Source organism: Coregonus clupeaformis, unplaced genomic scaffold, assembly GCF_020615455.1.
Source record: "Coregonus clupeaformis isolate EN_2021a unplaced genomic scaffold, ASM2061545v1 scaf0181, whole genome shotgun sequence".
Taxonomy (NCBI): Eukaryota; Metazoa; Chordata; class Actinopteri; order Salmoniformes; family Salmonidae; genus Coregonus; species Coregonus clupeaformis.
Window position 1 is genome coordinate 91,217 of NW_025533636.1, and position 26,100 is coordinate 117,316.

At 44.1% G+C, this 26,100-nt stretch overlaps 1 protein-coding gene across 1 annotated transcript in view; it reads right to left on the minus strand.

The window, feature by feature from the left end:
- The window catches only part of LOC121564390 (NT-3 growth factor receptor-like), a gene marked incomplete at its 3' end in the record, with an annotated part of 183,184 nt that overhangs the window by 90,841 nt on the left and 66,243 nt on the right, over positions 1-26,100 (minus strand). The window contains exons 10-11 of the mRNA XM_045214016.1: positions 21,223-21,275; positions 20,450-20,552 (exon numbers count right to left, since the gene is read on the minus strand). Coding sequence (XP_045069951.1) covers positions 20,450-20,552; positions 21,223-21,275 — 156 coding nt within the window. The remainder of the gene's footprint in view (positions 1-20,449; positions 20,553-21,222; positions 21,276-26,100) is intronic.

The following is a 26,100-nucleotide window of genomic DNA, read 5'->3' on the forward strand; positions in this document are numbered from 1 at the left end:
TGCTGAAAGAAGTAAGAAGTACTATGACACTAAAGTTAGGAGTTCAGTGCTACAGCCTGGCGAGCGAAGTTCTGATTAAAAACCTGACACCAAGAGGAGGACCAGGCAAACTCCGTAACTATTGGGAAGATCAAATTCACACAGTAGTGAGACAAATGGGTTCAGACCTGCCGATTTATGAGTTGAGACCAGAAAAGGGTAGGGGACGCTCCCGGGTCCTGCACAGAAACCTGCTCATGTCCTGTGACCACTTACCTTTTGAGAGACAACCAGAAATGACTAAAGATGACAAAAGTAAGAAAAGAGACATCAGCCTGGATCACAGCCTCTAGATTCTGATGAAGACAGCGGGGATGAATATGACCTTCATCATGAGCCGCTACAGGTCCCCACATCTCCTACAGTACCTGAGAGGTATGCTGAACCAGCGAGAGAGTCGGAAAACAGGCCCCACCAGTGAAACAAACAGTTGCGGTGCCAGTTCCTGATACGCTACCAGCACAGCCTCTTGTCGAAAATCAGCTGGAGGAGAAAACAACAGTTAAAGAACTGCCTGCTGAGGAGATGAACTTGCCTGCTGAAAATGTGCTGGATGATCGTCCACTAAGTGCCTTTCCTTCATTAACTGCTGCTGCTGAACCTGAGGAACCAGCTTACCAGCTGCCACAAAGAGAGAGACACCCTCCAAGACGTATCACCTATGATCAGCTTGGTATCCCTTCCTGCTACAGTATCCAGCCACAGCCACAGTTGTTCCCTGTCTACCCTGCACCAGGACTGGTTCCATGGCTGCCATCACTACAGGGGATATTACCTTCAGCCACCCTACATGTATGGACTTCAGCAAACTTGAGGCCACAGACAGAGTTGACATGTTTGACCATGGACTACTGACTGATTTCACAGACTTTCACAAGACAATTAGCAGACTATGCATATAGATCATTAAAACTGATGGACTGTTGACAATAGTATGAGAAAAGACTGCTTATGGACTGTTTATACAGCTGGTCAACAGATATGGACTGTGAATATAATTTCTTGGTTCTATTTGAACTGTGAACTTTGACCTCTGCTCAAGGACTAGCTTACAGAAGAGGATTTTCTACGTCCAGTGCTTATAGACTGTTTAAGAAGATAATGTTGGTAATGTTGGGACAACATTTATTTTGTCGGGGAGAGTGTGACAGGTTAAAGGACATATTCATAGCCTGTTATACACTAAAAAGTATTAGTAAGTTCATGGTATGTAAGGATCTTAAAATATCTAAGGTTAAAAAGAGAATGCATCCAGTACTAGTTCATAGAGATTGATAAAATGCATAAATGTGTTTAAAATCAGTCAAGAGTCAAAGGGTTAATATTGTAAGAGGAATGTGTAAATGTTATATTGACTACTTTATTTTGTGGTGCCTAATTTAAGGGTAAAAGTGTTCATCTGTGATCTACTAAATGCTCTTAATCTATGAGCCTGAGATCGATTGCTCTGGTCTCCACCCAACTTCCTGGGGGAATCGCGGTCTTTTTCTCATTACACTAAATTTGTCAGTGAGGAAACATAACTGCGTCACGTTCGTGATTATTTCTTCCCTTTTTCAGGTACGTTATTGATATGAAACGAGTTAATTTGAATGTAATAACTTGCTAACCTGTGAAGAGAGTTTAAGGTATGTGTTAGTAACATCTTGAGGAAGTTAGAGTTAAGTTGAAGAGAGTTATTAGGTGCGTGTGTGACTGTAATCTGCTTGGTTGCAGCGATAGCTTCGTACTGAGAGTAGCTGCCATTTTATGCTAATTGTGAATGAATATGTGCGTTGTTAATAATATATTTGGGGTTATTTGTATAATGTGTTTCGAATACTTTGTTGACATGGTTGATAAATGTAGTTATGGGTTACTGAGCTAAAGCTACTTTGTGTTTGACAGTTATATTGAAACATTTGTATATGTTTTAGTGAATTACAGTTTATGCTGTTGTGACTTGAATAAGCTTTGTACCCTACAAATCTCTGGTTCCTGTAGATCTGTTGTTCTGTAAAATGTGGTATTTTTGTAAAATCATTACACTAAATTTGTCAGTGAGGAAACATAACTGCGTCACGTTCGTGATTATTTCTCCCCCTTTTTCAGGGGTGTAACATAGACAACTAGATATAACATAATCTCTCTCTGTAGACAACTAGATATAACATCATCTCTCTCTGTAGACAACTAGATATAACATCATCTCTGTAGACAACTAGATATAACATCATCTCTGTAGACAACTAGATATAACATAATCTCTCTCTGTAGACAACTAGATATAACATAATCTCTGTAGTCAACTAGATATAACATCATCTCTGTAGTCAACTAGATATAACATCATCTCTGTAGACAACTAGATATAACATCATCTCTCTCTGTAGACAACTAGATATAACATCATCTCTGTAGACAACTAGATATAACATCATCTCTGTAGACAACTAGATATAACATCATCTCTGTAGACAACTAGATATAACATCATCTCTCTCTGTAGACAACTAGATATAACATCATCTCTCTCTGTAGACAACTAGATATAACATCATCTCTGTAGACAACTAGATATAACATCATCTCTGTAGACATCTAGATATATCATCTCTGTAGACAACTGGATATAACATCATCTCTGTAGACAACTAGATATAACATCATCTCTGTAGACATCTAGATATAACATCATCTCTCTCTGTAGACAACTAGATATAACATCATCTCTCTCTGTAGACAACTAGATATAACATAATCTCTCTCTGTAGACAACTAGATATAACATCATCTCTCTCTGTAGACATCTAGATATAACATCATCTCTGTAGACAACTAGATATAACATCATCTCTGTAGTCAACTAGATATAACATCATCTCTCTCTGTAGACAACTAGATATAACATCATCTCTCTCTGTAGACAACTAGATATAACATCATCTCTGTAGACAACTAGATATAACATCATCTCTGTAGACAACTAGATATAACATCATCTCTGTAGTCAACTAGATATAACATCATCTCTGTAGACAACTAGATATAACATCATCTTTCTCTGTAGACAACTAGATATAACATCATCTCTCTCTGTAGACAACTAGATATAACATCATCTCTGTAGACAACTAGATATAACATCATCTCTGTAGACAACTAGATATAACATCATCTCTGTAGACAACTAGATATAACATCATCTCTGTAGACAACTAGATATAACATCATCTCTGTAGACATCTAGATATATCATCTCTGTAGACAACTGGATATAACATCATCTCTGTAGACAACTAGATATAACATCATCTCTCTCTGTAGACAACTAGATATAACATAATCTCTCTCTGTAGACAACTAGATATAACATCATCTCTGTAGACATCTAGATATAACATCATCTCTGTAGACAACTAGATATAACATCATCTCTGTAGACAACTAGACATAACATCATCTCTGTAGACAACTAGATATAACATCATCTCTGTAGACAACTAGATATAACATCATCTCTGTAGACAACTAGATATAACATCATCTCTGTAGACAACTAGATATAACATCATCTCTCTCTGTAGACAACTAGATATAACATCATCTCTCTCTGTAGACAACTAGATATAACATCATCTCTGTAGACAACTAGATATAACATCATCTCTGTAGACAACTAGATATAACATCATCTCTGTAGTCAACTAGATATAACATCATCTCTGTAGACAACTAGATATAACATCATCTCTGTAGACAACTAGATATAACATCATCTCTGTAGTCAACTAGATATAACATCATCTCTGTAGACAACTAGATATAACATCATCTCTCTCTGTAGACAACTAGATATAACATCATCTCTCTCTGTAGACAACTAGATATAACATCATCTCTGTAGACAACTAGATATAACATCATCTCTGTAGACAACTAGATATAACATAATCTTTCTCTGTAGACAACTAGATATAACATCATCTCTGTAGTCAACTAGATATAACATCATCTCTGTAGACAACTAGATATAACATAATCTTTCTCTGTAGACAACTAGATATAACATCATCTCTGTAGTCAACTAGATATAACATCATCTCTGTAGTCAACTAGATATAACATCATCTCTGTAGACAACTAGATATAACATCATCTCTCTCTGTAGACAACTAGATATAACATCATCTCTGTAGACAACTAGATATAACATCATCTCTCTCTGTAGACAACTAGATATAACATCATCTCTGTAGACAACTCTCTTGACCACAGCACAATCAACCACATCTACACCCCCCACCCCCACCAATTAACACCCCCTAAGTCAACCATGCCCACACCCCATTTAGGTCCCTTCAGATCAGACCTATGCCCCTCCTACCCACCCCATGCCCCCCACTCCCACAAAGAGGGCCTCAACATGAAAGTCACACATACGCCCAGGCCATGAGCAGGCAAACAGGCCCAACCCCCACTCTTACACTAGCCCAAGCCAATGGCATGTACCAGATGCTCAGCAGGCTCTCCTCACAATTACTGGTCTGAGGCCAAACCACACGACCAACAACATTAGACACTTTATGGAACACAAAGCCTTCACTATTTCATCCTGGAATATCCAAGGCCTGAGGTCATCTGCCTTTGGCCTAAAGAGCAGGATCCTGGACTTCACCAAATAAATCAGAAATACAGACATTGTCATCCTACAAGAAACATGGTATAGAGGAGATGGACCCACTGGTTGCCCTCTTGATTACAGAGAGCTGGTAGTCCCATCCACCAAACTACCAGGTGTGAAACAGGGAAGGGACTCAGGGGGTATGCTAATTTTGGTACAGAGCAGACCTAACTCACTCTATTAAATTAATCAAAACAGGAACATTTTACATTTGGCTAGAAATTCAAAAGGAAATTATCTCAATAGAGAAAAACGTCAACAGAAAAAGGAACATAACATTTGACATACCAATTAGGATCTGGATAAAAATACTGGAATCAGTTATAGAACCCATTGCCCTTTATGGTTGTGAGGTCTGGGGTCCGCTCACCAACCAAGAATTCACAGTATGATACAACAACCAAATTGAGACTCTGCATGCAGAATTCTGCAAAAATATCCTCCGTGTACAACGGAAAACACCAAATAATGCATGCGGAGCAGAATTAGGCCAATACCCACTAATTATCAAAATCGAGAAAAGAGACGTTAAATTCTATAACCACTTAAAAGGAAGCCATTCCCAAACCTTCCATAACAAAGCCATCACCTACAGAGAGATGAACTTGGAGAAGAGTCCCCTAAGTAAGCTGGTCCTGGGGCTCTGTTCACAAACACAAACAGACCCCACAGAGCCCCAGGACAACAACACAATTAGACCCAACCAAATCATGAGAAAACAAAAATAGAATTACTTGACACACTGAAAAGAATTAACAAAAAAACAGAGCAAACTAGAATGCTATTTGGCCCTAAACAGAGAGTACACAGTGGCAGAATACCTGACCACTGTGACTGACCCAAACTTAAGGAAAACTTTGACTATGTACAGACTCAGTGAGCATAGCCTTGCTATTGAGAAAGGCCGCCGTAGGCAGACCTGGCTCTCAAGAGAAGACAGGCTATGTGCACACTGCCCACAAAATGAGGTGGAAACTGAGCTGCACTTCCTAACCTCCTGCCAAATGTATGACCATATTAGAGACACATATTTCCCTCAGATTACAGCGATCCACAAAGAATTTGAAAACAAATCCAATTTTGATAAACTCCCTTATCTACTGGGTGAAAAACCACAGTGTGCCATCACAGCTGCAAGATTTGTGACCTGTTGCCACAAGAAAAGGGCAACCAGTGAAGAACAAACACCATTGTAAATACAACCCAAATTTATGTTGATTTATTTTCCCATTTGTACTTTAACTCTTTGCATATTGTTACAACACTGTATATAGACATAATATGACATTTGAAATGTCTTTATTCTTTTGAAACTTCTGAGTGTAATGTTTACTGTTAATATTTATTGTATATTTCACTTTTGTTTACTATCTACTTCACTTGCTTTGGCAATGTTAACACACGTTTCCCATGCCAATAAAGCCCTTAAATTGAAATTGAATTGAATTGAGAGACAGAGAGACAGAGAGAGAGAGGGAGAGAGAGAGAGAGAGACAGAGATACAGAGAGAGAGAGAGAGAGAGACAGAGAGAGAGAGAGACAGAGAGAGAGAGAGAGCGAGAGAGAGAGAGAGAGAGAGACAGAGAGAGAGACAGAGAGAGAGACAGAGAGAGACAGAGAGACAGAGAGACAGAGAGAGAGAGAGAGACAGAGAGAGAGAGAGACCAATAAAGCCCTTAAATTGAAATTGAAAATTGAATTGAGAGAGAGAGACAGAGACAGAGACAGAGAGAGAGAGAGAGAGAGAGAGAGAGAGAGAGAGAGAGAGAGAGAGAGAGAGAGAGACAGACAGAGACAGAGACAGAGACAGAGACAGAGACAGAGACAGAGACAGAGAGAGAGAGAGAGAGAGAGAGAGAGAGAGAGAGAGAGAGAGAGAGAGAGAGAGAGAGAGAGAGAGAGAGAGAGAGAGAGAGAGAGAGAGAGAGGTGGAGGTATAAATCAGCCAGAGGAAACCAGTGAGCCTAGTGATCCTATTGGCTGACTGCCTGTCGGCTCCTGACTGCCTGTCGGCTCCTGAGTCCCAAAGGGCACCATATCCACTGTATAGTGCACTACTGCTGACCAGAGCTCTGCAGTGCCTTGCTGACCAGAGCTCTGCAGTGCCTTGCTGACCAGAGCTCTGCAGTGCCTTGCTGACCAGAGCTCTGCAGTGCCTTGCTGACCAGAGCTCTGCAGTGCCTTGCTGACAAGAGCTCTGCAGTGCCTTGCTGACCAGAGCTCTGCAGTGCCTTGCTGACCAGAGCTCTGCAGTGCCTTGCTGACCAGTGTTACAAAGTGGGATTAAAATGGATGTATTTGTCATTTTTTGTCAACAATCTACAGAAAATACTCTGTAATGTCAAAGTGGACAAAAAAATATATATAGTTGCTGCATTAAGTATTCAGCCTCTTTGTTTAGGCAAGCCTAAAGTAGTTCAGGAGTAAAATGTGGCTTAACAAATTCCATAATAAGTTACATGGACTCACTCTGTGTTAAATAACAAGGGTTGACATGATCTGTTTTATGACCCCCATACATACAACATCTGGAAGGTCCCTTCGTCAAGTATTGCATTTCAAGCACAGATTCAACTGCAAAGACCAGGGAAGCGTACAATACAATACACTGAATTACAGAACACATGAAGAAGAACAGACACATAGAGGTCTCTGATCATCACTCTGAACCGACCCAGGGGGACCAGAACATCTCATTTCAGAGAGTTGTTCCACAATAAAACTAAAAACAGTTTACCAAGGGGCCTCCAGTGATATCCAAGCCTGTGACCGGGTTGGGTCATTTGGAACTCTAAATTGAATTAATGATGATAGATGCATAGGACGTTTCCGCATGAGTCCTTTGGAGATAAACACACGAATCTGCTGCTCCCCCCTTACATACAAAGAGGCCCAACCCACTTTTTGATACAAAACACAATGGTGAGTTCTAGAACCATCACCAGTAATAAACCTATAGGGACTGTCATGCCAAATAGTGTCCCCTGGCCAAATAGTGTCCCCTGGCCAAATAGTGTCCCCTGGCCAAATAGTGTCCCCCTCTGCGTCACAATGGGATTCGATAAACTATTAGCGTCCGTTGCTATATCAACGGTGTGATGACCTAATGATTAGAATACTGGAGATCATTACAGCCTGAATTACGCTGTTTTCATCATCACTGTGTAAACAAGGCTGATATCCGCGACAATTTCGCTGTTTAAACAAGTTTTGTTTAGCTAATAAAATGAAAATATTAATTCGAACTACTTTTGGGTACCTTGTTAACATTAAACAACGTGAAATCCATGTCTTAAACATTGCTACGTTTCGGAAATGGCAAAGAAAACGTGTAATCTGCTTGACAACACATTAAAGTTACTTACCTTTACAGATCACCAAGTCAGCTAATTTTCACTCCATTCATATGCAAATCCATTTGATTCATACACTGGTTTATCTGGCTGTCATGTTTTTATTTTAACCTGCCCTTCCCTTATCTACACTGAAATAATTTAATTTCAATAGTCCTCTACTATGATTAATTTTCTTTCTATCTCGCATAGCTCACCTTGTGGTTGAATATATACGTATCTATTGCAGGGCCTAGGATACAACAACAAATCATGTGGAACAAATAAATACCATCAAAGGATTCCTTACAACTTACAATAATGAACGTCTTGTGAAACAGCTGTGAAAACCAACCTGGCAATATAAAAAAATTGTAATACATAAAACTTTTGATAGTTTTTGGTACAGTTGTGTCAATTTATTTTCACAGATTTGTTTTACACTCACATGGCAATCACAGACTAAAATACTGAATTCTGGTGTGTGGAATATAGAGGAGGTGGGTGCTGTGTGGAATATAGAGGAGGTGGTTGCTGTGTGGAATATAGAGGAGGTGGTTGCTGTGTGGAATATAGAGGAGGTGGTTGCTGTGTGGAATATAGAGGAGGTGGTTGCTGTGTGGACTATAGAGGAGGTGGGTAATGTGTGGAATATAGAGGAGGTGGGTGCTGTGTGGAATATAGAGGAGGTGGTTGCTGTGTGGAATATAGAGGAGGTGGTTGCTGTGTGGAATATAGAGGAGGTGGTTGCTGTGTGGACTATAGAGGAGGTGGGTAATGTGTGGAATATAGAGGAGGTGGGTGCTGTGTGGAATATAGAGGAGGTGGGTGCTGTGTGGAATATAGAGGAGGTGGTTGCTGTGTGGAATATAGAGGAGGTGGTTGCTGTGTGGAATATAGAGGAGGTGGTTGCTGTGTGGACTATAGAGGAGGTGGTTGCTGTGTGGACTATAGAGGAGGTGGTTGCTGTGTGGAATATAGAGGAGGTGGGTGCTGTGTGGAATATAGAGGAGGTGGTTGCTGTGGGGAATATAGAGGAGGTGGGTGCTGTGTGGAATATAGAGGAGGTGGGTAATGTGTGGAATATAGAGGAGGTGGGTGCTGTGTGGAATATAGAGGAGGTGGGTGCTGTGGGGAATATAGAGGAGGTGGTTGCTGTGTGGAATATAGAGGAGGTGGTTGCTGTGTGGAATATAGAGGAGGTGGGTGCTGTGTGGAATATAGAGGAGGTGGGTGCTGTGTGGAATATAGAGGAGGTGGTTGCTGTGTGGAATATAGAGGAGGTGGTTGCTGTGTGGAATATAGAGGAGGTGGTTGCTGTGTGGACTATAGAGGAGGTGGGTAATGTGTGGAATATAGAGGAGGTGGGTGCTGTGTGGAATATAGAGGAGGTGGGTGCTGTGTGGAATATAGAGGAGGTGGTTGCTGTGTGGAATATAGAGGAGGTGGTTGCTGTGTGGAATATAGAGGAGGTGGTTGCTGTGTGGACTATAGAGGAGGTGGTTGCTGTGTGGACTATAGAGGAGGTGGTTGCTGTGTGGAATATAGAGGAGGTGGTTGCTGTGTGGAATATAGAGGAGGTGGTTGCTGTGTGGACTATAGAGGAGGTGGTTGCTGTGTGGACTATAGAGGAGGTGGTTGCTGTGTGGACTATAGAGGAGGTGGTTGCTGTGTGGAATATAGAGGAGGTGGGTGCTGTGTGGAATATAGAGGAGGTGGTTGCTGTGGGGAATATAGAGGAGGTGGGTGCTGTGTGGAATATAGAGGAGGTGGGTGCTGTGTGGAATATAGAGGAGGTGGGTGCTGTGTGGAATATAGAGGAGGTGGTTGCTGTGGGGAATATAGAGGAGGTGGGTGCTGTGTGGAATATAGAGGAGGTGGTTGCTGTGTGGACTATAGAGGAGGTGGTTGCTGTGTGGAATATAGAGGAGGTGGTTGCTGTGTGGGCGGGAGATTCTGCCTGCCACTTGTTCTCAACAGGCAGCCGGTCTCAGAAGGGGGACTTGAAGAGGGAGACACTGCTGGTCTCTTTGTTCTGAGTGTTTGCAGTGATAGTGTTTTTAGTTCATCCGTGTATCTCACACATTATGAGCCCAGTATGAGAGAGCAAGAAAACTTTCTTATCAGATAATGACAACATGACAACAACAGTAGCTGTAGATGATGTAATGAAACGTTGGAGGGTGGTTGGTAACGGAGGACATCAGGTGGATCCACGTCTGGGTGTTGGGCCGAACCCCTGGGTCCTGGAGAACAGGAGCAGAGCTAAAGGGAGCAGGTCTGGGTGTTGGGCAGAACCCCTAGGTCCTGGAGAACAGGAGCAGAGCTAAAGGGAACAGGGGAGGAGACAGACGGAAACAAGCAAACACACAGGTTACACTTTACTGGGAGAACATTTGATGGATTAGTGCAGTGTTATGTACTTTTCAACACTTTTGGAAGGCATAGCCTACCTCAAGCTGGTCCCCCTCCGACTCAGAGCACAGAGAATCAGACTGATCCGAACACACTGGTTCTGGTGGATGGGGGCTCGGACAGTCGATGGTCCTAAAGTCATTTGGTGTAGAATGGCGCCGGAGGAGATGGCTGCCGTTTTACTGGCTCCTAACCAATTGTGCCAATTGTGTTTTTTCGCTTTATATGTAACTTATTTTATACCTAATGTTTCTGCCACCGTCTCTTACGACCAAAAATAACTTCAGGACAGCGATTACTCATCTCGTACTGGATGAAGATTTTTTCTTTAACGAGTCGGACGCGAAGGATTTACTTCAGACACCTGACAAGGCCCAAATCCCCGTCATTCGTAGGAGAAGGAGACGGAGATATCGGGGACGTAGGTCGGGGTGCTTCGTAAGGATCCGACGGCAAGTGGGTAATCTGCCTCTACCATCAGTCCTATTAGCCAACGTACAATCATTGGATAACAAAATAGACAAACTACGATCACGAATATCCTACCAACAGAACATTAAAAACTGTAATATCTTGTTTCACCGAGTCGTGGCTGAACGACGACATGGACAACATACAGCTGACGGGTTATACGCTGCATCGGCAGGATAGAACAGCCGCCTCCGGTAAGACAAGGGGTGGCGGTCTGTATATATTTGTAAACAACAGCTGGTGCGCGATGTCTAATACTAAGGAAGTCTCGAGGTTTTGCTCGCCGGAGGTAGAGTATCTCATGATAAGCTGTAGACCACACTATTTACCAAGAGAGTTTTCATCTATATTCTTCGTAGCTGTCTATTTACCACCACAAACCGATGCTGGCACTAAGACCGCACTCAATGAACTGTATACGGACATAAGCAAACAGGAAAACGCTCATCCAGAGGCGGCGCTCCTAGTGGTCGGGGACTTTAATGCAGGGAAACTTAAATCTGTTTTACCTCATTTCTATGTTAGTATGTTAAATGTGCAACCAGAGGAAAATAAAACTCTAGACCACCTTTACTCCACACACAGAGACGCATACAAAGCTCTCCCTCGTCCTCCATTTGGAAAATCTGACCATAACACTATCCTCCTGATTCCTGCTTATAAGCAAAAAATAAAACAGGAAGCACCAGTGACTCGGTAAAGAAGTGGTCAGATGACGCAGATGCTAAGCTACAGGACTGTTTTGCTAGCACAGACTGGATTCTTCCGATGGCATTGAGGAGTACACCACATCAGTCACTGACTTCATCAATAAGTGCATCGATGATGTCGTCCCCCACAGTGACCGTACGTACATACACCAACCAGAAGCCATGGATTAAAGGCAACATCCGCACTGAGCTAAAGGGTAGAGCTGCCGCTTTCAAGGAACGGGACTCTAAACCGGAAGCTTATAAGAAATCCCGCTATGCCCTCCGACTAACCATCAAACCGGCAAAGAGTCAATACAGGACTATGATTGATTTAATCCTAACACACCGGCTCCGATGCTCGTCGGATGTGGCAGGGCTTGCAAACTATTACAGTGATTGGTCGCCGTCAGACACCAGCTGTTGCCATTCCTGGATTTCATGAAGGGTCCGATGAGGTCCACCCCAAACATTTAAAGTGTTAGAGAGAAGATGACTTTATTCTTACCCGTATCTGTGTCATACGGTATGAAGATTTACATATTTATAAGCATACTGACACACACACACACACACATTCTATAATGTTGAACTCTACTGTGGTCAAATAAAGCAACCATTACAACACAACTTATCAGGGCAAGATTTGAATTGGGACACTTACCGATCATGTGCCACCGTGAAACAACTTTGATGGGCTTCAACTCCGGCGCCACAGTCTTCACCCTCTCAGACTTCTGGCAGGCTAGACAGGAACTGACCTTTAAGCACAAAGTGACAAATCGAAACATTGTGTGCTCTCTGATATGACATTCATTAAAATCATAATAATTGTATATATAATAGAATGTGATTGATAAACTAAAGGTTATTTCACTTTCCCAGCTGTCCACCTCCTTGACAATTCCCCGTCAGAAGAAGCGTAGGTTGATTTTGGCAATCATGCGCTTGACTCCGAAATGTCCAGCATGCATCTCCGTCAGCACGGCCTCCTTCTCCTCCTCAGTAATAATCCTCCTCCTGTGTGGCTGGCCATCCTTCCCCCGTAGGTACATGTGATTGCCTGACAAGTTGGAAGAGAAGAGTTGTTGAAATACTCAAGTCTAAGTACATTTGCACTGCTGTCTTTCTCTCCATCTCTCTCTCTGTCTGTCTTCCACTGTCTTCCCACCGTTCTCTCCATCTCTCACTTTCATCCTTTCTTTCTCACTTTCTTCCTCAATTTCTCACAATTATGGAATTACCATAATTGCTTACACCTATCCATTTGATTGATCAGGTTTAACTTATAGCTAGACACCTCAATATGAAAGACATATAACTATATCAGTGGAGGCTGCTGAGGGGAGGACGGCTCATAATAATGGCTGGAATGGAGTCAATTGAATGGTAGTTATCAACCACATGGAAACCACGTGTTTCATACCATTCCATTTACTCCATTCCAGACATTATTATGAGCCATCCTCCCCTCAGCAGCCTCCACTGAACTATATGTATAGCTAGCAACTAGCTAGATGGAAAATGGTTATTGAACAATTGTTGTACATAGCTAAATCCATCCAGTTATCTGATAGAAGTTAACTGCTTAACGTTACCCTGAATTGTGAATTGATCTTGTCGAGATCAGTGGTGTCTTCACAGAACTTCACCTGGTTGGATAGATAAAATAACATCTCCTCGAGGGATGCCATTGAAGTGCAAGCTACACACAAACACAAAGCTACAATAACAGTTACAGTAGCTAGCTAGCTAACGTTAGCTAAATACAACTGTCTGGCTATCTAGCTGGCTAGCTAACGTTAGCTAAATACAACTGGCTGGCTACCGTAGCTGGCTAGCTGACTAGACAGGGTGGAGTAAATAAGTACAGTAGCTAGCAACGTCAATCTAAAAACAGCTTCAATAATTTCTTCCTGTTTAACAATATTTACTTAAATAAAGACAAAATATATGGTAAAGAAAGAGTGTTGTCTTTTCCAGTCTTTTCGGTCCTCTGAAGGGAACCAGAACTGCCCGCATCCTCCTTCCTTCGCGACGGCTACGAGGTAAAATAGAGCCAAGCAACCAGCATAGCAACGGACGCTTTGGTTCATTACCTAGCAACAGAAGTTAGAACTCATCGAATCCCATTGTGACGCAGAGGGGGACACTGTTGTGACGCAGAGGGGGACACTGTTGTGACGCAGAGGGGGACACTGTTGTGACGCAGAGGGGGACACTGTTGTGACGCAGAGGGGGACACTGTTGTGAAGCAGAGGTATAAGCTTAAGTATAGATGATGCTGCATGCATATAGATCATATCCCCAGAATCTAAAATAGACATAAAAGTGGCCTGGATAATTGTCTTCCTATTAACAAACAGTCAGACATGTTTTGTTTCTGTAAAAGAAACCAACCTTGAACTTCAACTTCTTCACCAGCTCAGTGACATGTTTTTTAAAATGACAGTTTGTCATTATTTGTAGGAAGGAACTCGCTCAATTTGTATACCTTTCAAACTAGTCATTACAAATTAATTTAAATCTGGGTTATGGGACCTAGAAAAAAACATGCATGTTGTTTTGTTTGCATTTAGCACTAACTTTTTATCCATTAGTGACCTCTGCAGTGCTTGAAAATGTCACGGTTTCGGCCGAGACTGCTCCTCCTCCTGGTTCGGGCAGGCTTCGGCGAGCGCCGTCCCCGGAGTACTAGCTGCCACCGCTCTTTGTTTCGTCAGTCGATTGCTTTTGTCTGTCTGCATCACCTGTGTCCATTTGTGTGTTGATTGCGTGCCCTATAAGTTCCTTGTTTTGTGTTAGTATTATTGTGGGTTGTTATTTTTTACTGCCACAGTGTCGGAGCTACGTCTTTGCTCCCTGTTTGTTTTGTGTTTAGTGTTTACGCGTGTGCGTAATTCTCCCTCGCCTCTTTGTGTTTTTGAGGTCAGAGGTTTTCCATTTTCTTGGACTATTAAATTATACTGTTGGACTTTACCTCAGTGTCCTGCGCCTGACTCCTCCACCACATCCACATCGGTAACGTGACAGAAAATCAGACATCAAATGTGAAAAGGCTTGGCCAACCGATGGAGCAACTGGATCATCTGCATACAAATGAATATATATATATATATATATTACAGCATTACCAATGTTATTTATATAGATTATAAACAGTAGTGGGCAGAGTATCAAACCTTGAGGCACCCCTTTCTGTAAAATGTACCCCATCTACTTTGATGGCGTTAGTTCTGTCATTGAGATACTTATGAAACCATCGGCAAGCATCAGTACCCAACCCTAACGAGAACAGCTTATCCAGCAGAATAACATGGTCTACAGTAGCAAAAGCTTTTTACAAATCTACAAACACGACAGCAGGTCTTTCTATCATCTAAGGCATTTACAATATCATTTACAAGCATGGTAGTCGTGGTGACGCTATGTTTAGGTCTGAATCCAGATTGATTAACGTTAAGAATATAATTTACAGATAGAAAATAAAGTTTGTTGACCAATGATTCTAGTATTTTCGGAAAGACAAGGGAGCCTGGAAATTGGTCGATAATTATCAGAACTTGAAGAATTTTGAAAAGAATAATGGGCAAATATTGCACAATCCAGGTGTGGAAAGCTCTTTTAAACTTCCCCAGGAAGACTCACAGCTGCAATCACTGACAAAGGTGATCTAACATGTACTGACTCCAGGAGATGAATACTTATCCAATGACTATATTATAGTTATTTAATTTTATAATAATCTCTCTCTCTCTCTCTCTCTCTCTCTCTCTCTCTCTCTCTCTCTCTCTCTCTCTCTCTCTCTCTCTCTCTCTCTCTCTCTCTCTCTCTCTCTCTCTCTCTCTCTCTCTCTCTCTCTCTCTCTCTCTCTCTCTCTCTCTCTCTCTCTCTCTCTCTCTCTCTCTCTCTCTCTCTCTCTCTCTCTCTCTCTCTCTCTCTCTCTCTCTCTCTCTCTCTCTCTCTCTCTCTCTCTCTCTCTCTCTCTCTCTCTCTCTCTCTCTAGCAGCAACAATCCTCTTTAAGAGATCTCTATCCACATTCGTCTCTCTCTCTCTAGCTACAGTATCAACAATTCTCTTTTAAGAGATCTCTATCCACATTCGTCTCTCTTTGTACAGCTAAGCTGTTGGCTCAATGTGATATCAATAATTATTCCAACCCCTTTGGATCAAAGAAAACACAGAATGAAAATAGTTTAAACATGAAGAATGCTTCATTCTTTAATATTTCCTTCTGGTTCTCCTGATAGTAGTGGGGAGGGAGGGAGGGAGGGAGGGAGGGAGGGAGGGAGGGAGGAGAGAGAGAGAGAGAGAGAGACTGATAGTGTGCAGGTAATCAGCTGGTTGCTGTGAAGGAAGCAGTCATTACCTGGATAAAGCATATTGGATGTGTTCCTTACTAAACCAACCCAAGCCCTTTGGCTGACTTTCATCACCCACTATTCCTGGGGATTCAATAAAAGCCAGATGTTTTCCTTTAGGAGCCTGGGAGTGGGATTAAAACCAGCAGCATGGCCTGTCCTATAGAATACACTTCATTTACTCTCCGTTCAGGCACCACTGCTGTCAGCCAGTCAGCCAGTCAGACAGCAAGCCAGGTAGTCAGGTAGTCAGTCCCCAGCCAGTCAGCCAGTCAGACAGCAAGCCAGGTAGTCAGGTAGTCAGTCCCCAGCCAGTCAGCCAGTCAGACAGCAAGCCAGGTAGTCAGGTAGTCAGTCCCCAGCCAGTCAGCCAGTCAGACAGCAAGCCAGGTAGTCAGGTAGTCAGTCCCCAGCCAGTCAGACAGTCAGACAGCAAGCCAGGTAGTCAGGCCCCAGTCAGACAGCCAGCCAGTCAGCAAGCCAGGTAGTCAGGCCCCAGTCAACCAGTCAGCAAGCCAGGCCCCTGTCAGTCAGCCAATCAGCCAGTCAGCCAGCCAGGCCCCTGTCAGTCAGCCAGCCAGCCAGTCACACCCCAGTCAGTCAGCCAGCCAGTCAGTCAGCCAGTCAGTCAGTCAGTCAGTCAGTCAGCCAGCCAGTCACACCCCAGTCAGCCAGCCAGTCAGCCAGCTGGCCAGTCTGTGTCTGCATCCTTAATGACACCCTATTCCCTAGTGCACTACTTTTGACCAAAGCCCTATGTAATGCACTATAGTAGGGTGCCATTTTGCATGCGGCAGAGCCAAACACTTATCCTGGATCAGAGGCCCCCAGCTGCTGTGTTCACACCCATAACTCAGAACACAATACTGGGCCAGGTCCTGGATCAGAGGCCCCCAGCTGCTGTGTTCACACCCATAACTCAGAACACAATACTGGGCCAGGTCCTGCTGTGAGAATCAATACTGGGCCAGATCCTGCTGTGAGAATCAATACTGGGCCAGATCCTACTGTGAGAATCAATACTGGGCCAGATCCTGCTGTGAGAATCAATACTGGGCCAGATCCTGCTGTGAGAATCAATACTGGGCCAGATCCTGCTGTGAGAATCAATACTGGGCCAGATCCTGCTGTGAGAATCAATACTGGGCCAGATCCTGCTGTGAAAATCAATACTGGGCCAGGTCCTGCTGTGAGAATCAATACTGGGCCAGATCCTGCCACTGCACTGTAGATAAGCAGGTCTTGGATCTCTCCCAGAATCAAAGCTCACCACACACACACCCAGCACACACCCACCCACCACACACACACCACACACACACCCACCCACCACCCACCCACCACACACACACCACACACACACCCAGCACACACCCACCCACCACACACACACCCACCACACACACACCACACACCCACCCACCACACCCACCACACACCCACCCACCACCCACCCACCATCCACCCACCATCCACCCACCACACACCCACCACACACCCACCACCCAGCACCCACCACCCCCCCAGCACCAAGCCATATTAATCCCATTGAATTCCTCAGCATGAGCAACAGTCTAGAAAAGTCATTAATTCCCATCTGCAATAGATAGATAGATAGATAGCTCAGTACAATACAGATGAATACAGCCCAGGATACGATAGATAGCTCAGTACAATACAGATGAATACAGCCCAGGATACGATAGATAGCTCAGTACAATACAGATGAATACAGCCCAGGATACGATAGATAGCTCAGTACAATACAGATGGATACAGCCCAGGATACGATAGATAGCTCAGTACAATACAGATGAATACAGCCCAGGATACGATAGATAGCTCAGTACAATACAGATTAATACAGCCCAGGATACGAACACTGCTGGGTGACCCTGATACTAACCCAGGCTACGAACGCTGCTGGGTAACCCTGACACTAACCAGGCTACGAACGCTGCTGGGTAACCCTGACACTAACCCAGGCTACGAACGCTGCTGGGTAACCCTGACACTAACCCAGGCTACGAACGCTGCTGGGTAACCCTGATACTAACCCAGGCTACGAACGCTGCTGGGTAACCCTGACACTAACCCAGGCTACGAACGCTGCTGGGTAACCCTGATACTAACCCAGGCTACGAACGCTGCTGGGTAACCCTGACACTAACCCAGGCTACGAACACTGCTGGGTATTCTGGGGTGGACTGTTTTCAGAGTATTATTGATTGTAGACATTAGACTTTATTGAGGAATCACTGGAAGCTATGGATTATGTGTGATGATGATGCAATCTGGCTCCCATACCTAAACCACCGTTTTATCATGGACAGACCTGTTCCTAACCCTGAACCTGACCCTGACTCTAACCCTGACCCTAACCTTGACCCTGACCCTAACCCTAACCTTAACCCTGACCCTAATCACAACCCTAACCCTAACCCTAATCCTAACCCTGACCCTAACCCTAATCCTAACCCTGACCCTAACCACGACCCTAACCCTAACCCTAATCCATACCCTGGCCTTAACCCTAATCCTAACCCTGACCCTAACCACGACCCTAACCCTAATCCTAACCCTGACCCTAACCACGACCCTAATCCTAACCCTAATCCTAACCCTGACCCTAACCACGACCCTAACCCTAACCCTAACCCTAATGCTAACCCTGACCCTAACCCTAACCCTGACCCTGACCCTGACCCTAACCCTAACCCTAACCCTAATCCTAACCCTAACCCTAATCCTAACCCTGACCCTAACCACGACCCTAACCCTAACCCTAATCCTAACCCTGACCCTAACCCTGCCATGCAACGTGGATGTGGCTGAACTGGCCCAGCACTATGGGAACTTGCTTGGGCCACATACCTCTAGTCAGACTTGGCCCAACCTTCTGACCAGATCTAGCCCATATGATGTGTTGCTGTGCCAACACTGATCCATACATGTACCACCAACCAACCAGATCTAGCCCATATGATGTGTTGCTATGCCAACACTGATCCATACATGTACCACCAACTAACCAGATGTGACCCGCAGTTGTCTGCTGCCCGGGGAGGGAAGCTCATTGGATATACACTATATTTACAAAAGTATGTGAACACCCCTTCAAATTAGTGGATTTGGCTATTTCAGCCACACCTGTTGCTGACAGGTGTATAAAATCGAGCGCACAGCCATGCAATCTCCATAGACAAACATTGGCAGTAGAATGGCCTTACTGAAGAGCTCAGTGACTTTCAACGTGGCACCGTCATAGGATGCTGCCTTTCTAACAAGTCAATTCGTCAAACTTCTGCCCTGCTAGAGTGGAAACGTCTAGGAGCAACAACGGCTCAGCCGCGAAGTGGTAGGCCACACAAGCTCACAGAACTGGACCACCGAGTGCTGAAAATAGTTTGTCCTCGGTTGCAACACTCACTATCGAGTTCCAGACTGCCTCTGGAAGCAATGTCAGCACAATAACTGTTCGTAGGGAGCTTCATGAAATGGGTTTCCATGGCCGAGCAGCCGCACACAACGGACAAATCTGGGTTTGGCGGATGCCAGGAGAACGCTACCTGCCCGAATGCATAGTGCCAACTGTAACGTTTGGTGGAGGAGGAATAATGTTCTGGGGCTGTTTTTCATGGTTCGGGCTAGGCTCCTTAGTTCCAGTGAAAGGAAATCTTAACGCTACAGCATACTATGACATTCTAGACGATTCTGTGCTTCCAACTTTGTGGCAACAGTTTGGGGAAGGCCCTTTCCTGTTTCGGCATGACAATGCCCCATTCACAAAGCAAGGTCCATACAGAAAGGGTTTGTTGAGATCGGTGTGGAAGAACTTGACAGAGCCCTGACCTCAACCCCATCGAAAACCTTTGGGACGAATTGGAACGCTGACTGCGAGCCAGGCCTAATCGCCCAACGTGCCCGACCTCACTAATGCTCTTGTGGCTGAATGGAAGCAAGTCCCCGCAGCAATGTTCCAACATCTAGTGGAAAGCCTTCACAGAAGAGTGTAGGCTGTTATAGCAGCAAAGGGGGGAACCAACTCCATATTAATGGATGTGATTTTGGAATGAGATGTTGGAGGAGCAGGTGTTCACATACTGCTGGCCATATAATGTACTATGTAGTGTACTATGTAGTGAACTATTTTACATTTACATTTTCGTCATTTAGCAGACGCTCTTATCCAGAGCGACTTACAAATTGGTGCATTCACCTTATGATAGCCAGTGGGACAACCACTTTACAATATATTTTTTTCCTTTGGGGTGGGGTAAGGGGGGGTAAAATGATTACTTTATCCTATCCCAGGTATTCCTTAAAGAGGTGGGGTTTCAAGTGTCTCCGGAAGGTGGTGAGTGACTCCGCTGTCCTGGCGTCGTGAGGGAGCTTGTTCCACCATTGGGGTGCCAGAGCAGCGAACAGTTTTGACTGGGCTGACATTTAACAAGCTATGTAGTGGACTATGACTTACCCTTCATTCCAAACTTGTTGCATCGGCCATATTTGTTGATGACAATGAAGAGGAGGATGAGGAGAACACTGGGGAAACCAGCCAGTCCTACTGCTATCAACACCTGGAGACAGACAGACAGACAGACAGACAGGTTAGGAGAACACTAATGAAACCAGCCAGTCCTACTGCTATCAACACCTGGAGACAGACAGACAGACAGGTTAGGAGAACACTGGTGAAACCATTTGAACAAGGCATTTAGCCAAGAGACTTTAACATTACTGTAACTCTACATGTTAACAAGGCATTTAGCCAAGAGATTTTCATTTACATTTACATTTTAGTCATTTAGCAGACACTCTTATCCATAATTTTATTTTTTATTTTTTTCATACTGGCCCCCCGTGGGAATCGAACCTGGCGTTGCAAACGCCATGCTCTACCAACTGAGCTACATCCCTGCCGGCTATTCCCTCCCCTACCCTGGACGACGCTGGGCCAATTGTGCGCCGCCCCATTGGTCTCCCGGCCGGCTACGACAGAGCCTGGATTTAATCTCAATAGGCAGAATGAGTTTACTCTCTGCCAACAGTGGCAAGACCACCATGTTATTAATCTGTTTCACAAACATCATTAGGACACTATGGATACGTCACAAATCACACCCTATTCCCTATATACGTCTAGCGCACTACTTTTGAACAGAGCCCTATGGGCTGTGGTCCAAAGTAGTGCACTATAAAGGGAATAGGGTGCCATTTGAGATACAGCCTATGTCATTATAAACTCACCCCAAATGTCTCCTGTTCTGTCCTGATGGCAGTGTCTGATGGCATTGGGCTTCCTGGAATACAGACAGTCAGAGACACAGTATGAGCACTGGAGAATAAAACTCACTCCCAAATGGCACCATATTCCCTACATAGTGCACTAGCTTTGACCAGAGCCCAATGGGCCCATTTGGAATGCACACTAAATCCAAGAGCAGAAATGTTGAGTAAAAGTCTACAGACAGACACGCTGCAATTTTTAAACACAATATCACTTAAAACTGTTTCCTTATCAGAAGAAATGATACACTGGCAGTTATTTAAATAAAATAACAGAAGACATGAAAAGGACAAGCTGTAGTGAAGTGAACACACACACACACACACACACACACACAGACTCACACAACCATGAAATGGAGTTTCTGTTGGCTCTTGGGGGATAGAGACTGAGGGCTGAGAGAAGGCTGGAGATCAGAGAGGAATTGGGGGTGTCTGTGTGTTTGTGTTTGTGTCAAATTAGCAGTCCTTTTTCTCAGCTCTGTAGTAACTATAGTAACTAAAAGCACCCTAACACTCCCCCCCTCCCTCCCTCCTCATGGTTCTGGGTCATGACAGTCGCTGTCTTTAACTTCACCTCTGTTGCAAAACAGTATGACCTTTTAATCTCTCACTCTCCTCTGGGAGTGTGAACATGTGTCTGTCTGTCTGTCTACCTGTCTACCTGTCTACCTGTCTACCTGTCTGTCTGTCTGTCTGTCTGTCTGTCTGTCTGTCTGTCTGTCTGTCTGTCTGTCTGTCTGTCTGTCTGTCTGCCTACCTACCTACCTACCTACCTACCTACCTACCTGCCTGCCTGCCTGCCTGCCTGCCTGTCTGTCTGTCTGTCTGTCTGTCTGTCTGCGTGAAAACGTGTCTGTCTGCCTGCCTGCCTGTCTGTACGTCTCTGTCTGCCTGTCTGTCTGTATGTCTGTCTGTCTGTCTGTCTGTCTGTCTACCTGCCTGTAAGTGTGTCCTATAGCAAGGTTTCCCAAAGCCCAGGACCGAGTTTGGGAAAGATTGTCCTATACCTTGCTGTCCTCAGTCTAACGTGGCCACAGGAGAGTGCAGCAGAACCAACTGGGCCTATCTGCTCTGGCCTGTGACCTCCCCTGTCTATCTACAGGACCCCTGTGTGCACCCCAAATGGCACCCTATTCCCTATATAGTGCACTACTTTAGACCAGAGAATGGCACCCTATTCCCTATATAGTGCACTACTTTAGACCAGAGAATGGCACTCTATTCCCTATATAGTGCACTACTTTAGACCAGAGAATGGCACCCTATTCCCTATATAGTGCACTACTTTAGACCAGAGAATGGCACCCTATTCCCTATATAGTGCACTACTTTAGACCAGAGAATGGCACCCTATTCCCTATATAGTGCACTACTTTAGACCAGAGGACTTCTCTGAAGCTGTATAACTTCTCCCAGCGATGAAAGCTGCCAGAGAGCGTGGGGACACCATCTACTACAACAGGCTCATTGTCCCCCCTCCCTCCCAAAGGCCTGGGAGGAGAGAGAGAGACTCAGGGTCAGTAGCTTCAGCCCAACATCACACACACACACACACACACACACACACACACACACACACACACACACACACACACACACACACACACACACACACACACACACACACACACACACAGACACAGACACAGACACAGACACAGACACACACACATGACACGCACACACGCACGCACGCACGCACGCACGCACGCACGCACACACACACACATACATAAGCACGCACGCACGCACGCACACACACACAGACACGCACGCACGCACGCACACACACCAATAGACAATCACAAGTGCCTGATTGACTGTCTATTAGCCCAAAAAAATATATATGTATTTATAAATGTCTCTCTCCGATAAGCTGCCAAGGAAAGGGCTAAAAATAGCCAATATTAATAAATGTAGCCTTAGAAATAAGCTTAATGAAATAAATAACTTGAAATCAGATAACATCCATATAAACTCACTTAGATAATTCCTTTGATGATACAGCAGTAGCAATACAAGGACATAACATCTACAGAAGAGACAGGAATGCTTATGGGGGAGGCGTTGCTGTATATATTCAGATTCATATTCCTCTAAAGCTTAGAGAGGATCTCATGCCAAGTGTTATTGAAGTGTGGTGGTTGCAAGGTCACCTGCCTCATCTAAAGCCTCTTCTTTTGGGGTGTTGCTATAGGGTCACCCAGTGCTAACAGTCAGTATCTGGATAATATGTGTGCAATGCTTGATAATGAATGTGATATCAACAGAGAGGACTATTTTCTGGGTGACCTGAACATTGATTGGTTAGCAACTAGCTGTCTGGTGACTAATGCCTGTAATATGATCCAGGTTATCAGTCAACCAACTAGAGTGTTTACCAATAGTGTTGGATCTGTGACATCCAGTTCAGTGGTGGCTGCTGAGGGGAGGGTTGCTCATAGCAACGGAGTCCATGGAACGGTATCAACCACAGGGAAACTACGTTTGACTCCGTTCCATTGACTCCGTTCCAGACATTATTATGAGCCGTCCTCCCCTCAGCAGCCTCCGCTGATCCACATGTATTGATCATATCTTCACTAACGCTGCAGAGCTTTGCTCCAAAGCAATATCAGTTCCCATTTCCTGCAGTGACCATAACATGGCAATAACATGGACAACAGGGACAGCCAAAGTACCAAAGGCAGGACCTAAAGTCATTTATCAGAGATCATACAAATGTTTTCTCAGGACTATTTTAGTTGAATATGTAAAACATGTATGTTGATCTGATGTGTGTGAGGAAGTGAATCCAGATGCAGCACTGGAAGTATTTGTAGAATTATTCATGAAAATTTTTGACAAGCACCTGTTATTTAACTAACTGAGAAAACTGTTAGAGCCCCCTGGATTGATGATGAATTGATAAATTGGTTCAAAGACATGATGCAAAAAGAGGTGGCCAACAAGTCAGGCTGCTCAGCTGATTGGTTGACACACTGTCAATTTGGAAATGTTGTGACTAAACTTAACAAAAGCAAAAAGAAGAAGAAATGATATAACCAAACCAAGATAAATGACATATAACACAATGGAAAAATACTTTGGAGTACCTTAAATGATATCATGGGCAAACAAAAAACAATTCATCTCCATCGCTTATTGAAGTTAATGGGTCATTTATAAGAAAACCTTTGGATATTGCCAATCATTTCAATGACTATTTCACTGGTAAAGTGGAAAAACTAAGAAGTGAAATGACAACACTGAACAGTGAACCATCATATCTAATAATCTAATAATAATGAAAGAGAAGGATTGCTGTTTTGAATTTGGTCCAGTTAGTGTGGGAGAGGTGGAAAAACGGTTGTTATCCATCGATAATGATAAGCCACCAGGTATTGACAACCTTGATGGGAAACTATTGAGAACGGTAGCAGACTGTGTTGCCACCCCTATGTGCCATGTCTTTAACCAAAGCCTAAAGGAGGGCGTGTCCACAGGAGTGGAAGGAAGTTAAAGTAATTCCACTGCCTAAAAATAGTAAAGCACCCTTTGCTGGCTCTAACAGCCGCCCAATCAGTTTGCTGGCTCTAACAGCTGCCCAATCAGTTTGCTGGCTCTAACAGCCGACCAATCAGTTTGCTGCCTGTTCTCAGTAAACTGATTTTGAGAATTGTGTTTGACCAAATACAATGCTATTTTTCAGAGAACAAGTGAACTACTGACTGTCAGCATGCATCTAGAGAAGGGCACCCAACTTGTACTGCACTGACTCAGATGATGATTGGTTAAAAGAAATGGATAATAAGATGATAGGTGGAGCTGTATTGTTAGATTTCAGTGCAGCCTTTGATGTTATTGATCATAAATTGTTTTAGAAAAAATGGTATTGCTATGGATTTACATCACCTGCCATCACATGGTTGTAGAGTTATTTATCCAATAGAACTCACAGAGTGTTCTTCAATGGAAGCTTCTATAACATGAGATATGTACAGTGTGCGGTGTCCCTCAGGGCAGTTGCCTTGGGCCGTTAATCTTCTCTATTTTTCCAAATGATTTGCTACTGGTCTTACATGAAGCTAGAATGACTATGCTGATGAATCCACACTCTACATGTCACCACCCAAAGCCAGTGAGCTCACTGATATTCTAAATAAGGAGTTCCAGTCAGTATCAGAATGGGGGATCAATAATAAACTGGTCTTAAATACATCTAAAACCTAACAGCATTGTATTTGGTTCAAAACATTATCTTAAGACCTAAACCTCAACTGGAGTTGTGCATAAAGGGTGTGATCACTGAGCAAGTTGAGGAAGCTAAACTCCTAGATATAACATTGGATGGTCAATTACCATGGTCAAGTCATATTGACAAAGTTGTTGTCAAGATGGGAAGATGGGGAGGGTCCTTTCTGTTATAAAAAGATGTTCTACAAAAAATGAACTGTACTCCCATCTTTATGACTGTCCGGTAATATGGTCAAGTGCAGCAAAGAAAGACCTAGAAAGCATTGTCACGTCTACTCCCTCTCTCCCTCTCTCCCGCTCTCCCGCTCTCCCTTTCTCCCGCTCTCCCTCTCTCCCGCTCTCCCGCTCTCCCGCTCTCCCTCTCTCCCGCTCTCCCTCTCTCCCGCTCTCCCGGTCTCCCTCTCTCCCGCTCTCCCGCTCTCCCGCTCTCCCTCTCTCCCGCTCTCCCGCTCTCCCTCTCTCCCGCTCTCCCTCTCTCCCTCTCCCGCTCTCCCTCTCTCCCGCTCTCCCGCTCTCCCTCTCTCCCGCTCTCCCTCTCTCTCTCCCTCTCTCCCGCTCCCTCTCTCCCTCTCTCCCGCTCTCCTCTCTCTCCCGCTCTCC